The sequence below is a fragment of the Macadamia integrifolia genome, unplaced genomic scaffold, assembly GCF_013358625.1.
Source record: "Macadamia integrifolia cultivar HAES 741 unplaced genomic scaffold, SCU_Mint_v3 scaffold1080, whole genome shotgun sequence".
Taxonomy (NCBI): domain Eukaryota; kingdom Viridiplantae; phylum Streptophyta; class Magnoliopsida; order Proteales; family Proteaceae; genus Macadamia; species Macadamia integrifolia.
Genome location: NW_024868078.1, coordinates 47,387 through 64,252, shown reverse-complemented (window position 1 = coordinate 64,252; position 16,866 = coordinate 47,387). Strand labels below are relative to the sequence as shown.

Sequence of the window (16,866 nt, the reverse complement as noted above, 5' to 3'; positions counted from 1 at the left end):
AGCTTAAGTCCTTGTGCAGTACCAGTTTTACTCACGCTAAAGAAGGATGATTCTTGGCGTATGTGTGTAGACAGCCGTGTTATCAACAAGATAACAATCAAGTATAGGTTTCTTATACCACGACTAGATGATATGTTGGATATGCTGTTCGAGGCAAATGTCTTTTTTAAGTTAGATCTGAGGAGTGGCTATCATTAGATTCGCTTCCTTTCTGGGGATGAGTGGAAACCGCCTTTAAGACCAATGATGGCTTATATGAGTGGAAAGTCATGCCTTTCGGTCTAACGAATGCACCTAGTACTTTTATGAGGGTGATGACATAGGTCCTTCGTCCCTTCATTGGTCGCTTTTTGGTTGTTTATTTTGATGACATTCTGGTATACAGTAAGAACCAAGAAGAACATATGGATCACTTGAGGCAAGTCTTGAGAGTACTCCGTACTGAGAAGTTATACATTAATCTCAAGAAATGTTCTTTCATGCTGCCCAATGTTATATTCCTTGGATTTACAGTGCCATCAAAGGGGGTTGAAGCTGATCCGGAGAAGATCAAGAGCATCACTGATTGGTCCACACCTAAGACACTAACAGAAGTCCGTAGCTTCCATGGGTTGGCTTTCTTCTACAGGAGATTTATTCAGAACTTCAGTGCAGTTATGACACATATCATTGAATGTATGAAGTCGAGTAAAGGGAAGTTTGAATGGACAGCTGTAGCGACCAAAGCCTTCGCTCTTATGAAGATGAAGATGACAAAGGCACCCATCCTACGCCTACCAGATTTTGACAGAGTATTTGAGGTAGCTACAGATGCTTCACATGTTGGGTTAGGAGGAGTGATAATGCAAGGAGGACACCCCATTGCTTTTTATAGCGAGAAATTGAATGAGGCCAAGAAGCGCTATTCGACTTATGATCTGGAGTTGTTTGTAGTCGTCCAAGTGCTACCCCATTTGAGGCACTACCTCATTGGTGAGTTCATTTTGTACATTGATCATGAGGCCTTGAAGCACCTTCACTCACAAAAGTCGATTAGCCACAGACATGCCAAATGGATAGCCTACTTGCAGGAATTTGTATTTGCTATGAAGTACAAGGCAGGAAAAGAGAATATAGTTGCTAATGCACTTAGTCGGAAAGTGCTCACACTTAACACATTTTCCACACATGTTATTGACATAGATAAGATACAAGGTGAGCACGCATCTGATTCTGATTTCAGCACTGTCTTTATGGAGTTACAACAAGGTGGGCAGCACCTAAAGTACTCTATTCATGATGGGTACTTGTTCTTTAGCACACGGCTTTGTATCCCAAACTCTTCCCTACATCATCACATCATACGAGAGTTACATGGAGGAGGATTAGGAGGACATTTTGGGAAAGATAAGACTCTTGCACAGGTGACTGATCGATATTATTGGCCATGCATTGCAAAGAATGTCGATCATGTGATCAAGAGATGCCGTGTATGTTAGTTGGCAAAGGGGGAAAAACAGAACAGGTTTATACTCTCCACTACTTGTTTCTCACGTGGCTTGATGTTAGCATGGATTTTGTTCTTGGAGTACCCCCTATTAGAGAATGATATGATTCCATTATGGTGGTTGTGGATCATTTATTTAAGATGGCTCATTTTATACCTTGTCGTAAGACTTTTGATGCTTATCAGGTTGTAAAGCTCTTCTTCAAGGAAGTAGTACGACTACATGGGTTGCCAACTAGTATTATGACTGACTGTGATGTTAAGTTCATGAGTTATTTTTGGAAGACATTGTGGTTGAAGACAAATACAAAGCTGAACTTTTCAATTGCATGTCATCCATAAACAGACGGACAGACAGGTGGTGAACCGTAGCTTGGGAAACTTGTTGAGGTGTTTGGTTCGAGACTATGAGAAGATATGGCCTTCTATTCTTGACATTGCAAAATTTGCCTACAACAGCTCAGTGAATAGGACAACAGGTCGTACTCCTTTGAGATCTTGCTTGGAGTCCAACCTAAGCGGCTTATTGACCTTATGTCACTTCCACCCCAAGCTCGAGTTAGTATTGAAGCTGATGAGTTCTTGCGTCATATCACTGAGGTGCATTCCAACGTCCGACGACGTATTGTCTTGAACAAGGTGTATAAGGCTTCTGTTGATCGTCATCAGCATTATGTGGAGTTCAAACCTTGGGATATGGTGATGATTCGAGTAAATCCTGAACGGTTTCAGACGGGTGTCAATACCAAGTTACATCCACGAAAGATGGGTCCCTGCAAGGTGCTGAAACGTATAGGACCTAATGCTTATGTGCTTGAGTTGCCTGATGACATGACCATAGGCAACGTGTTTAATGTGGCTGATCTTCACCTTTATGTTGGGCATCATTTGGATGATGGAGACACGGAACAAATGCTGAGGTTGCCCCAACTGAAGCCACCAACTTCTGAAGTTATTGAAGACGCCTTGGATGATAATTATAAGACTTTCCACCGTGGCACCAATTGTCACACTTTTCTTGTCAAGTGGAAAGGCCGTCCCCGTAGTGACTGTATTTGGATTCATGCATGATTTCAAGAGGCTTGATCCCGACTTGTATGAGCGCTATATGTTTCTTATCCATTCGTCGGAGTCGAATGTTTCCAAGCCTAGGAGAGCTGATGCAGTACCGACAAGGGTTTACACGAGGAGAACCAAGACCAAGGTCGACCCAAGTGGCTGACTGGGTTGACCCAGATTTGGGCCAAGTCAGCCCTCGATTTGGGGTGCTGATGGGGTTACTAATTAGTTATTTAGTTTCTATTTTGAAGTCCTAAATTAGTTTCTAATTTCTGTCAAGACTAGTTTTCTATTTTCATTAGATTCCAATTTTCAGTTTTTAGTAACTTCTTGTAATCAGTTTTTAGTAACTCAGATTTAGTAACCCTGAGTTTCTGTTATTTGTAAACCCTCCCCATCATTATAAATAAAGAAGATGGCTCTTTTATGAGCCACGATTTTTGACAAACTATTTTGCTGCTGCTGCTGCTGCTGCTTTCTCTGCAAAAGAACTTCTGTGTGTCTGATCACAGTGATGGGTTGGTGTTCGATCCAACGACTCCTTGCGGTGTGAAGCCCGGGAGGATCTTCTTTCTTCAAGTATTATTTTCTTTCCAAGCTTCCTCAAGTATTCTGCTGCTGCTCATCGATCCAGGTATTTATATCTTAGATTTCTGCTGCCCAGAAAATTCTGCAAAACAGAGCATCCGCCCCTAGTGGAATACCCAGATCTGAGTGTCGGTTTGAGCTCAGATTTTGGTCGATTGGTTGTTCATATACTACTAAGGATCGACCCTAGTATGGACTGTTTCTGATGAGTTTGTACAGAGATATTAAAAATCCCTCGATTTTCGCCTTTTAGTGATCTGTTGTGTCCTAACTTGAGATCGACTACTGTGACTGGTATTCTGTTGTTTCCTTAATATTGTGGATCAATATTGCTGTTGATTTGAACCTCCAAAAGGTTTCTGGAGTTTCTGGTTGTGTTTATTTAGTCTACTGCTGCCCTGTCCTAATCTATATTGGTAATCTTAAATCTGTCAACTGCTAAAATTGCTACTGTTCTGTTATGGTTGTGGACTGTTGATACGTTAGTCTGGTTGCTGATTAGTCATTTTGTTTGGTGTTGATATCTGGTCATAGAGCCCCAATTTCTGGTTTGACAAATCTGATTGTTAAGGACTGTTGACTAGTTAATATTGGACTGCTATTGCTGTTCACTATTGGGTGATTATTGGTTGTTCTCTGGTTTATAATTTCCTGCAATCTTGGGTCTGGTTTGGTGGTCCAATCCATTCCTACATTAACTTATTCTGTGCTTCTTCTTGTAGAGTGTGGAGCTGACAAATGAAGCTGTGGAGTTCCTGAGGGGAATCTTCTGCTTGTTTGACATTGATGGTGTATGGATTATTCTATTCCCCATTCTTTTTCTATGATGCCCATGTTTTATTTCATTTGCTATCATAATGTGGCATGTCTGCATATAGTTTATGTTGATGTTTGGTGTGGTAGTTTGATTTATTTGCACAATATTAATGCATTAGCAATTTAGTGTGAGAAACTTTTCCATGGTTTGGTTTTGTTTTCTTTCAAGATTACTGGTCATTTCAGTTTCCTTTTTGGATGCATTGGCATCTCTAAAGCTTAATCTTGAATAAATAATCAATCATTCGTCATATTCTTTTTCTCCTGTTTCCCTGTTGAGTCTTTTTAGTTCCATATCTATATCTGGTCAACTTTAGCATATTGCAAGGAATAAATTGCTTATAGTTGCAGCCATAGATCATGATTTTGATTTTGACGCTCTTTGAAATGAACATATTTCAGATTTCAGTTGAATTTCGACCGAAATCCGGTACATATCGGCTGCACATTTGGGTTGACAATTTCGGTGGTCAAATGGGCATATTTTGGCCTGCAAATTTAAGGAAATCCTAATTATGCATCTCTAAAAACTATGTGAGCATTTAGATTGTAAAGCACCCACAAAAAATGATAGTTTGGATTTGAACCTAGGGTTGTTAGTGTACGCTGTACTCTGCTGTATATTTTCTTTAAGCTAACATATTCTACACATAATTTAGTACTCGACCACACAAAATTCAATTAAAACAACTAGAAATATCCATTAGGGTTAAAAAAAACATAATTGTCAATAACATTACATAGTATTAAATATTTATGATGCAGTTGGGCGATGGGTTTAAAAAAATATCTTTTGATTTGATTCCTTATTTGCTTTCCTTTTTGAGTTAGAAATTAGTTTGGTAGTATTTCATTTGAGTGAGATTGAATTTTTATTTTCGGTTGCCAATTAGGTTAGTTTCCATTTTAATAAACTACCAATTTTATGCTTTGATTTTCTTTTTATAGCCATGTAATACACTGGTGAAGAACTCAGATTTTATAGCCATGTAATACACTAGTGAAGAACTCAGATTTTAAGAATTGAACAATTGAAAGAATGCTTGTGGCTACCGTGAGGCTTGCATCTCCCTCTTCCCATCCCTGTCTTCTTTTTTTTCTTTTCTTCCCTTTCTAATAGTCTCTCTGTCCCTGATCTTCTCTTCATCTTCCTAATCCTTTCTTATTTCATACTGTTTATTTTTCTGATCTGAGATACTCAATTCTGGGCGATAGTACCATATTTAAGAGAAAGCTTCGCAGCAGTTCTATCCCCAATTGGTTGACCCTAGGACTTGGGTCGAAGGCAGCCCATTCCTGGGCGATTGACCCTCTCTGAACCTCAGGCCATCTTGCCTTTCCTGTGGTAATAAATCAGATCTGCTACTGGGCCGAACCCCAACTTCCGCCAGTTTCAGATTCCAGCAAATCCTTTGGCCATCAGTTTGTTAATCGATTCCAGTTGGGGCTGGGAGTTGGTGCCGGAATCCAGGTTTGCTGCTCGATCAAACTCCTCACCGACTAGATCTCTTTCCTTGAGGTTTAGAGTACCGCCTTGAGCTCCATCGTGAGGAAGAAGAAGACGTGTCTATTGTTTATGCCTATGATTTCTGGTTATTACAGATAAGCCCTACTAGTGTTTTAATTAGAAATAACTGCTAATATTACACTTAAGCCCCTGCCTTCTAAACCTATATTCTACTATTCTCGTTATGTTTTGTAATTCTAGATTACCCCTCTTCTTCTAATATTCTATTTCAGTTTGACCCTATTATTTGTCTTCCTCTCTTATAAGTGCTTGAGTGTTCCTGAATTTACAAGACTACCACCACTTCTTTGAAAACTGGTTTAGTTGTTAATTGTGGGCCTATAAGAGCCTGTTTGGTAACTCTCCCGAGATGATATTTTCTGTTCTAGATTCCATTTTAGAACAGAAATGGGAAAAAAACGTTTGGTAATTCCTCTCTCATTTTTGTGCCCAGGAAATGAACCGGTCCAAAATATCATCTCAAGAATGGGAATCAAGTAACACCCTTTTAGGTGTTTCTTCATTTGAAGATCATCTTAGGGGAAATAAAATACAAATCTAATCCCCAAAATCCCGATAGCTTTCATCATCTCAACCTCAAATCCAGAGCCTTCTATCTCGTTCAACAAAGAGTGAAGCCACCCCTATGACTAAGGGCCTCTCTTCGCCGATCACCGCTGCAAGTGATAGAAGGCTCTGGATTTTGATAGTGATAGAAAGCTCAAATCTAGATCATTGAAGATGTGATCTGAAAGTGGAGAACTCACTTGGGATTCTTGTTTATCTGTTGATAAGTTTTTGATTCCTTTGGATAAATAACCTTATCTCCTAGTGTAGCTCTAAGTTCTAACAGAGTTTGGAACTCGGAGCCTTTAAAGTTTTGTGAGCTTTTTATTTTATTCAAATGGAGTTTACTTTGGTCACTGACTTACCACGATGATCAGAGAATAGAGGGAAGAAGCTGAGGAGCAAAGATATAAGAGAATTGAGCAGGGTCGAGCAACGAGGTTCGGCTACTGAAGTTCAGCGACTTGCAACGGTGATCGGCGAATAGAGGGGAAGAAGACGAGGAGCAAAGATCTGAGAAGAGTGCTGAGCAGGGTCGAGCAGCGAGGTTCGGCGATCTAATTTCAGTGAGTTGCAGCTGTGATCGGTGAACAGAGGGAAGAAGATGTACTCGACCCTGCTCAACGGTCTTCTCAGATCTTTGCTCATCTTCTTCTTCATCCCAAATTGGAATTTCAGAATGGGAAGGGGAAAATTATTGCCGGTTTGTGTAAATATTGACACAGAGAAAAAAGAAAGTGCAGAGGTTTTACCAAACACCATATGGTTCCAAGAACTCTCTTAAGAATAGTTTCAAAACAAGTTTACCAAACGCCCCAGTGAAGATTTAAAATAATCTTTCCATGAAGAAATACAAATAGATGATTTTGTCGAAGAACGACTTTCTCATAACAGAATCATTACCAAACGGGCTCTAAGTGGTCCGAGTCCGATTTTTGGAACCCGGATCTGCATCAATTTACCATATTTTTTACAAAAATTAATTTCAAGCAAAAGGGGTATGCCTCCAAATTGGAATCTTGCTCAAATCTAACTTGTTCCCCCAAGAAAACTAGATAATTTGGCCAAAATCTGGAGATCTGGTCTTTTCTGGCAATATTCCTCAGATCCTCTCTCTCGTTTGAAATAGGAAAAATTGACGAAATACGTTGAAACAATGCATTGGAAATTTTCGTGTCTTGTATAGTTTTGCAGAAACGATACGGAGATATTGAAAACTTACGTCCGATATGCTGAAAATTCGATCAAAATTATGAATACTTGCTGAGTTGACCATAATTTTGTTTCGAGTTGACCATAATTTTGTTTCATCTCATGTCGAAACCGAAATACTTCGTGAATTTTCGGTCACCTCGATTGAAATCTCGAACCATGCTGGTATCTGGATCCAGATAAGGTGAAAATGGAAGACACTACTAAAGATCATTGGCATTTTATTTACGGTGAGATGTTTTTTGAAGTTGGATTGTTAACCTGGTTGAGTGAAACTTAGTTTACTTTCACATTCTAAATATTTATGTTGGTCCTACAGTTGAGCAATTAATTACTTTGGAGGTGGGGAATGCAGTATGTGGGATTTCTTATAGAATTGGCTCTGGTGTTGCAGAAGACATTGTCGTTGATCTAGTTTGCCCCTGTGGACCAAACTTGTTTAAGAGTATCAATATGGTAGTGGCTCTGGGAAGCTCTTTTCAGTCTCTTTGCTAGCCACAGTTCAATCTACTTGCTAAGCCTTGTCCCAGCTACTCGTAGCAGTTGGTGCTGGTTTCTGTTCTCCTCTCCTTTGTTGATAGTTCCCTTCTTGAGAGACTGTGACTCCACCTATACTATTTGTGCCTCTTCTCATCTTTTGATAAACATCATGTTATTGAGTACAGCTACAAATAAAGTTATACATGTGCGTGTGGGGTCAGCACGACCTGATCTGGAAATCTAGATCGAGAAGAACTGGGTCCAAACTAGGTCCTGGTTCAATAGGGAAATTAGGATTTATTTATTTGCTAGGGTTTATCTTTGTAATCTAATAATATTATTTTAGTCCTGTTGCCTATTGATAGTTCCAGGAAAGACTCAGACTCTATCTTTTGTTTTAGATTTCAACTAGGATTTTCTGTTTTACAAGTATTATACAAGTAAGCTCATCATATGAATGAGATTGTAATGCGATGAATTAAGTTTGATAGCTGCTGCTATTAACTGCTGGTAGTGCAATTCCTGGCTTCCCTGCCCCCTTCCTTCATCTATCTAGACCTGTTTCTCCTCTCAGGTACTCTTATTCACTTCTTTCTTACTGAATCTCCTTTTTCCTTCCTCAGTTTCTGTTTTGGTTCTCTCTTTTCTTTTGTTTTCCGTTTTGCTGCTGTTAGTTATGCTAGTTACCTGTTCAAGCGGCACCAAAAGCCCTATATTGGACTCGTTCTCCCTCCTCTCAACCCTTTTCTTCCTAAGTGATGCAGAACAAGTATATAGATATGCTGGTGGTGAGCAACAGGGATGAGAGAATAAATAGAGAAATGAGGGGAAGAGTGAGAAACGGAGAGAATGCGAGAGGCGGCAACGGCCTCAATATACCTAAAGCTCTCTTTGGTATGATTTAAATTTCTATTTATCTGACCTATTTCTATTTTTTTTGCAGGTATTTGGTATGATTTATAATCCTTATTTCTATTTATTATGAATTATAACAAATTTATAATAAAGGGGAGAGCTATTTGTAATTTGTGGCCACAAACCATTTATTTTGATTTGTGCGCTAGCTTTTAATGATCCTGTGCTGTAATGGCTCAAAATAAAGGGTAGAGAGGTAATTTCAATTCTATTTTATAAGGGGAATCCCTCTTCCAACAGATTGTTCTATGCTTCACCGTATATGTACCCTGAGACGTGAAACCGTTCTCTTTCTCTAATTTCCTCAAGGTGGGTGTACCAATCCGGCCATTAATGAAGCGGTTGTGGTTGCTCAGCCCGGTGAGTTCGTGAAACCCCTTATTTTTTTGTGAGTCTGAATTTTTCATTTTTTTGAGAAGGAAAAACCATTGAAGAAGATTATCGAGTACTGCCGATCTTGGATGCATGCTATATGGTGCTGAACACAATGGGACTTGGAAGGAAACCTTTGGCTGCATTGTCAAAATATTCTTTAGTACCCATTTACAATTACAACTCGCTGATTGGTGAGCACAAAAAAAATGATATTTTGTCCTTTTTAGGGAAACTTGGAATCATCTGATGATGATCGTCGATCCATATCACTCTGAGATGCAATAGAATACAAGATCTTTGTAACAGAGTTGTTTTTTCGGTAATGCTATTCATATGTTTGACAAAATGATGCAAAGAAAAGAGAAGCAGCAGAGGGAGTGTGCCATTTCTTACCTCGTGCCTTCTATTCTGCCAAATGTCTGATAATAGTCATTCTCTGGAATCTTCTGGGTTGAAGATTCTTGGATTGGAAGCTTTGATACAGAGCAGTGGTGGAGGGAGTTTATAACTTATTATGGAATTTTGCTAGGGCTAGACTTACACTCCACAGTAATGCAGGAGTAGATTACAAGTAACTAACTCCGCAATTTATAACCCCAAACAATACAAATAGGAGTAAGAAACAAAGAAATAATACCATCAAATAAATCCCCAAGGATACAATACCCATATAGGAGCAAAATCAGCCCAAACCTAATCCGATAGGAGAGAGAAAGACTTGTTATAGAGCTGGAGAGAGAGAGGTGCGGCCAGGGCTGTAAGAGTCCGATTGAGTTGCACTCTTGGGCGTAGATAGTCCCTAGGGAGGGTACAAAAACCCCCGATGGCTGGTTGTGAAGTTACAAGCTTTCTTGATTTTCTGACTCAAGAGAGAAAACTGAGAAGAACCTTCAAGAACAGCAGCTGAATGCTTCCAACAGTGACTAGGTAAGGATCGTGGGACCCTTATGAGGCCTAGAATACCCTGATTGAAGACCTGGCTGAACAAAGTACAGAAGAGAGAAAGAGAGGAGATCGATCTCTCTCCTATTCCCATTAGGATTGCTGATCGGTTTTGATTTCTGGAGACTTTTATCAAAATCTGAACTATATCTCTTGAATGTTACGGTAAATAAAATAAAAAAGAAGAATAAAACAGATGTGGGGTTGAGAAGGGTGAAAGAGAATAAAAGAAGTGGCTATCTCAGCCTGGGCTTCTCACCCACAGCTATCTCAATTGTTCTAAGCATTTAGTTGCAAACTTTCTTTCATAAATGCAAACTTTCTTTCATTCAAATCTGTCCAATAATGGTACATATGCCTCTCTATTTATAGAGGGGAAGTTTATAATCATACTAATATTAGGAGCTAGTTTCCCAATAGGACTAGACACTCTTACTACAACTAGGAGCTAGTTTCCCAATAGGACTAGACACTCCTACTACAACTAGAAATTCAAAATAGGACTAGGACTTGATTTTATGACTCCAACATGTAATAGGACTAACGAACTAATAGTCCATATAGGACTTTACAACCAACTAATGACCTAATGGGCCTTTATAGAATTGAATAACAACTAATTAAACTAATGAATAAAATTCCGTTTTCCTACCTTTTACTTATATTTTAGGCCTTTTAAAGTGGCCCATTTCAAAGAAAACCCATGGAATCAAAGGCCCAACACATACATAACACAACCCAAGGCTTATTTGCAATAAAATAAGCCTAAGTGACTTATCTACATCAACTCGCCCTCTCTTAGGAAAAATTCGTCCTCTAATTTTGTAGAGTCGGTGATTATATCATGGTGCACGTCCCTCTTCAAGTCATAGAAAAATTGAGGTAGCTATTTGATGATAAAGATGTAGTCTAGAATGTGAGGAGATCGATCTTCAAGATACTTTAATGGGATGACAAACTCTACATGCTCAACTTCAACATCTTCGGATGTATCCATAAGGTCATGTACATATGCACCTTTGATCTCTTCTAACTTCAATGCAACATAAAGCTCTTTTGGTTCATCTACCTGGTGGTTCCTAATCGTTTCCATTGATGGTTCAAACACAACTTCATTCTTGGACTCATTAGGATCTTCCTCTTGGCTGTTCACAATTGTCATAGTTGTTGTAGTGTCAAGTTCCCTAGTCTCAACTTCGTTGTTCATTGTAGCAACCTTGTTGCTTTCCACTTCTTCCACATAAGTCTCGTTGATGGGAACATCAATGACTAGTTCTTCCTCAACAATAGGGATGGCTGGAAAATTTTTAACACTAACCTCAACTTTGAACTCTAGTTCATTGGTCAAAGGTGTCTTCTCTTGTTGCTCATTCGCAATAGAGGCTGATGATTCCTTCATGCTATTGTCAAGTGTGGGTGGCTTTTGGATATCTGGTGGAAGGAAGTACATGTTTCGTTCATACTCAGATGGGTACATGCTTGCCAACTCATACTGCATCTCATCCAACATTTTAGGTTTATATTCTTGAGCTTGAAGTTACCTTTCACGAACTTTCCATTGCATTCGAACACAATCACTCCTCTGGGAACATGCATATTAGCGTTTTTGTGTCTCTGTTAAGTTGTAGTTGTCAAAGTACATGTCCAATTCACGTATCCATTCAAGGAATTCCTCATGAAAATAACGTGGCTGATCATTAGAATGGGCAGCAGTGGATGTATTCTGATGGGAATTCTGTGGAGGGAAGAGCCTTCTTTGGAAATATACAGGGAGGTATTGTGTCAGTAACTCGTACTGCATCTCTTCCCAAGTCCTAGGCTCATGTCCTCGAACTCAGAGTCGCTTTTCATGGACTCTCCACCAATCTCTAGTATGATCAATCAATCGGAAACAAACAACTTGAAGCTTTTGTGTCTCTGTCAAGTTATAGTAGTCAAAATATTCCTCCAGAGAATGTAACCAATCAAGGATGTAGAATGTATCCCTTTGTCCAGCGAAGTAACGAACTGATGGAACCATCTTCAGTTAGGCTCTGATAAATTGTTTGGAGCTTTCTTCAACCAGAGCTCTGATACCACTTAATGTAGAAGTAGATTACAAGTAACTAACTCCGTAGTTTATAACCCCAAACAATACAAATAGGAGTAAGAAACAAATAAATAATACTATCAAATAAATCCCTAAGGATACAATACACATTTAGGAGCAAAATCAGCCTAAAACCTAACCCGATAGGAGAGAGAAAGACCTGTTATAGAGCTGAAGAAAGGTGCGGCCAGGGCTGTAGAAGTCCGATTGAGTTGCACTCTTGGGCGTAGATAGTCCCTAGGGAGGGTACAAAAACCCCCGACGGCTGGTTGTGAAGTTACAAGCTTTCTTGATTTTCTGACCTAGGAGAGAAAACTGAGAAGAACCTTCAAGAACAGTAGCTGAATGCTTCCAGCAATAACTAGGTAAGGTTCGTGGGACCCTTATGAGGCCAAGAATACCCTGATTGAACACCTGGCTGAACAGAGTACAGAAGAGAGAAAGAGAGGAGATCGATCTCTCTCCTATTCCCACTAGGATTGCTGATCGGTTTTGATTTCTGGAGACTTTTATCAAAATCTGAACTATATCTCTTGAATGTTACAGTAAATAAAATAAAAAAGAAGAATAAAACAGATGGGGGGTTGAAAAGGGTGAAAGAGAATAAAAGAAGTGGCTATCTCAGCCTGGGCTTCTCACCCACAGCTATATCAGTTGCTCTAAGCATTTAGTTGTAAACTTTCTTTCATAAATGCAGACTTTCTTTCATTCAAATTTGTCCAATAATGGTACATATGCCTTTCTATTTATAGAGGGGAAGTTTACAATCATACTAATACTAGGAGCTAGTTTCCCAGTAGGATTAGACACTCCTATTACAACTAGGAGCTAGTTTCCCAATAGGATTAGACACTCCTACTACAACTAGGAATTCAAAATAGGACTAGGACTTGACTTTATGACTCCAACATAGAGTAGGACTAACTAACTAATAGTCCATATATAGGAATTTACAACCAACTAATGACCTAATGGGCCTTTATTGAATTAAATAGCAACTAATTAAACTAATGAATAACATCCCGTTTTCCTACCTTCTACCCATATTTTAGGCCTATTAAAGTGGCACATTCAAACCCATGGGATCAAAGGCCCAACACATACATAACACAACCCAAGGCTTATTTGCAATAAAATAAGCCCAAGTGGCTTATCTACATCACCCAACTATTTGATTGAAAGTCGTCGTGAATTCATGGACATTGATGGTGAATAATGACTTGGCATTTGATGAATGCAGTGTGGTATAAGCCACACAAAGCCACTCATTGGGCTACCATTTCAATCCTTTCTGACTAGTTTACCTTCCCTTTTGTCCTCAAATTGTGTGCATGAGTAGGGTTCCATTGAAGAAAGTGAAAAGATGCATATAAAGCTTGCTTTTGAAAACCGACTTTGTATCTATACCATTTTGTGCTTAATTCTCTCATTCTAATGTGTGGTCAATGTGGAAGATCAATAGTGTCCGGAGAGTGTTTGAATGAATGTCAGAACAGAATGTTGTGACTTAGTATTCCAAGATGTCCAAAAGTTTCAGGTTTATAGAATATTTTCTACATAAGAATTATCAAACTTATTTCTTATTGTATAATCTACTATATCTAGTAACCAAATGATTATAATTTATTTTCACAAATGATTTTTCATTTAGATGATTAATACTAATATTAATCATACCAAATAGAGCCTAAGCCAATTAAATCTCATTCATCAAATCGTGCCTAGGGTGTGGCAGCCCTCTTTATTTATATTAAAAAAGCAACACCACTTAATTATCAACTCTTCTCAACTAGAGGAGTTATCAAAATAGAAATTAGGAGCTTACAATAGATAGCAACTAGAATCTTATAGATTAAGGTAACTAAATAAGTAATAAAGAAGCCACAAAATAAGACCCATGAGGCCATGATCCCAACAAGTGGCTGGAAGATCTCAACAGAATATTTCCCACACCAATGTCCTCATGATATTAGAAGATCTCAAGAGAATAATCTGGTCTATCTCCTCTAGATATCCTCCATGCTTGCTTGCCCAAGCCCTAATTGACCTCCTTTTGAGAAGACCAAGCTTCAGCAATAAATAAGATCTCCATGACTCCATCTAGGAATCCTTGGAACCAATGGGCCTCACTACTAAATTAAAAGATTAAATTTGTAGAACCTCCCTTGGACCTAAAAATTAGGCCTTGTAATTGAGTCCATTAAAAATAAAAACATTTAAAACAAAGTCCCATTACCAAGTACTGTCTAAACATGCCCTAATGCAGTTTGGGTGCAACATTACAGCAATTAAAAGTACCATAAACAATACTAATGGGATCTTATCTATAGCTGGAGATTTCTTTTTTTCTTTAAAGTAAGTCGATTGGGGCTTCAATTGGGGCTTTGATTGGGGCTTCAGCAGCATATACGGAGGAGATCGACCAGATTATTCTCTTGAGATCTTCTAAGATCTTGAGGACATTTGCATGGGGAATATTCTGTTGAGATATTTCAGCCACTTGTTGGGATCATGGCCTCATGGGTTTTATTTTGTGGGTTCTTTATTACTATTTAATTTCCTTAATCTATAAGATTCTTGTAGGTGGGATATTCCTGTGGTTTTTTTCTTTTTCGTGAAATCCATGTAGCCGACAACATACAGTTGGGAAAAGGCTAAGTTGTTATAATCTATAAGATTTTAGTTTCTATTTCTTGTAAGCTCCCACTTTCTATTTTGATAACTCTTCCTTAGTTATGAAGAGTTGGTAATTATGTGATGCTGCTTCAGTATTATAAATAAAGAGGGCTGTCACACCCTAGGCACGATTTCATGAACGTGATTTAGTTGATTTAGTTATCTTGAGGTTGTTGCCTTTCATATTTCTCTCTTCCCCTCATTTTCTCTTTCTATTCTCTCATCCCTCTTGCTTACCACCAGCAGATCTGTCTTCTTGACCTGCATTTGTTGTGAAATCCCCTACCCTAGATTACTTAAAAAAATGTATGTTCTTTTATGGGTGGGCCCATAGGCAAACCCAAATAGGTTTTTTGACCCAGGTTCTGCATCATTAACTCCTGAGCATGTTAAGACTAAAAGTTTCTTGTTGGCAAGAAGATGCATCTGTATTACAGGGTTGAAGAGACTGCTGTTCACATGTTCTTGGAGTGCAACATAGCTTTATTCTTATGGTTCTTGGAAATTTTTGACATGGATGGATTCCTCGAAAGCGAAGATGGTATGGAACATGATCCCATTTACTATTACCTGGACACATGGAACGAGAGGAATAGAAGAGTATTTGATGGGAAGGAAAGAGCAAAGGTCAGGTTGTGCCCGAGATTGGACATAATATTTTTGAATGGGCATGCTCAACTGAGGAATTGACTGCCATTACACCTCAGGTTTTTGGAAGTGATTGGAGAGCCAGTTTGAGATTTAAGATTCTGCTGCTTTCATAGATCTTAATTGTTTTTTTTTTTTGTTTGTATTTTTGCCTTTTAAAGGATATATACATATTCTCAATGGTGAGTTTGAACTCAACTATCCTTTGTTTTTTTGAGTTTTTTTTTTTTTTGGGGGGTGGGGTGGGGGGGGGGTGGGGTGGGGGCGGAGATTTGTTAGGCAAAACATATATCTATATATGTATTTGTATTAATGGGCAAAATTTTACAAGTATACATGTAACAAGTCAAAACATAAGTCTCGACTCTTTTCTCTCTCTCTCTCTCTCTCTCTCTCTCTCTCTCTGTCTCTCTCTCGTTAATGCTGTGAATTGGCCCACTTTATTGCTCAAAATTGACATGCCAGTACATTACATATTTGAAATTAACCATATTTAGATGAAGAATCATCACAGTGCACCCACCATTATAGTGCAGTTATAATTTAGTTATATTAATTATTTAGTTGCTTCCCTGTTTTAGATTTTGCTTAAGGTACTCTTATGTTATCTAATCCCCAATACTTAAAGTTTCTGAAACTATGTATCTTTTGTATGCCAGGATGGGGCCTTACGACCTGCTGAACTTGATGATCTTTTTTCTACTGCACCTGAAAGGTGGGCTTTTTTTTTTTTTGAATCGATGGTTATTAGCATCAGCAAACACTAGCATTACTCTTTTAGTTTATTTTGGAGCCCTTTTTCCTTTCCCCTTTTGCTGATAAACTTAATGAAACTAATGTCCGTGAATAATCAGTGATATAGGAAATGTTGACTGCTGTGTTTTTCTTGGCTTGCTATCCGATACTGTGCTTCTAGTTAGATCTATTCGCTTTCCTTTGCAAAGAGTTGAGGCTCAAGTTTTGAGCCTTTGCCTTGAGGCAAGGCTAGGGGAATGCCTTTCTTAGCCTTGAACGTTAATGCCTCGAAACTGCGGTGCACATTTGGTACCTGCTCGGTGCCATGCATCTGCTCATGGCTCCTGTGTTTCTATGGTGTGATGTAGATTGAGCTGTCAAAATGAGAGTTCAATGCTGGCCCAATTCTGGTTCAGTTTCAGCCATCAAACCAGCCTTATTTTTCTTAATTGGGTCAGCCAACCTGCTGTTACTTTTCACGCAGGTACTGTTCACGTGAACAGTACCTTGGAGTCCAATATTGACAGCTGGTTTGGATAAGATGCTGCCAGCACTTGTTAAGATATTCGATATTAGTTTCTATTTTTATTTCTTTGTTTTGTCTTGGCAAGCAAGCTTTGTAACTTGGGAATATTTGTTTCCTTTTTTTTTTTTTTTTTTTTTTGGGTTAGCAAGTTAGTATTATTTGTTAGAAGATATTAGATTAATAGAAGTTTCCATTTTTATATTTACTTGGTTAACAAGTAGTTCGTTGTTAGGAAAGTTTATGTT

At 38.6% G+C, this 16,866-nt stretch overlaps 1 protein-coding gene across 2 annotated transcripts in view; it reads left to right on the top strand.

The window, feature by feature from the left end:
• LOC122062642 (mitochondrial Rho GTPase 1) overlaps nt 1-16,866 on the top strand; it is a 31,270-nt gene that overhangs the window by 6,799 nt on the left and 7,605 nt on the right. For both annotated transcript variants that reach the window (XM_042626290.1, XM_042626291.1), the window contains exons 7-8: nt 3,856-3,924; nt 16,020-16,075. In XM_042626290.1, coding sequence (XP_042482224.1) covers nt 3,856-3,924; nt 16,020-16,075 — 125 coding nt within the window. The remainder of the gene's footprint in view (nt 1-3,855; nt 3,925-16,019; nt 16,076-16,866) is intronic.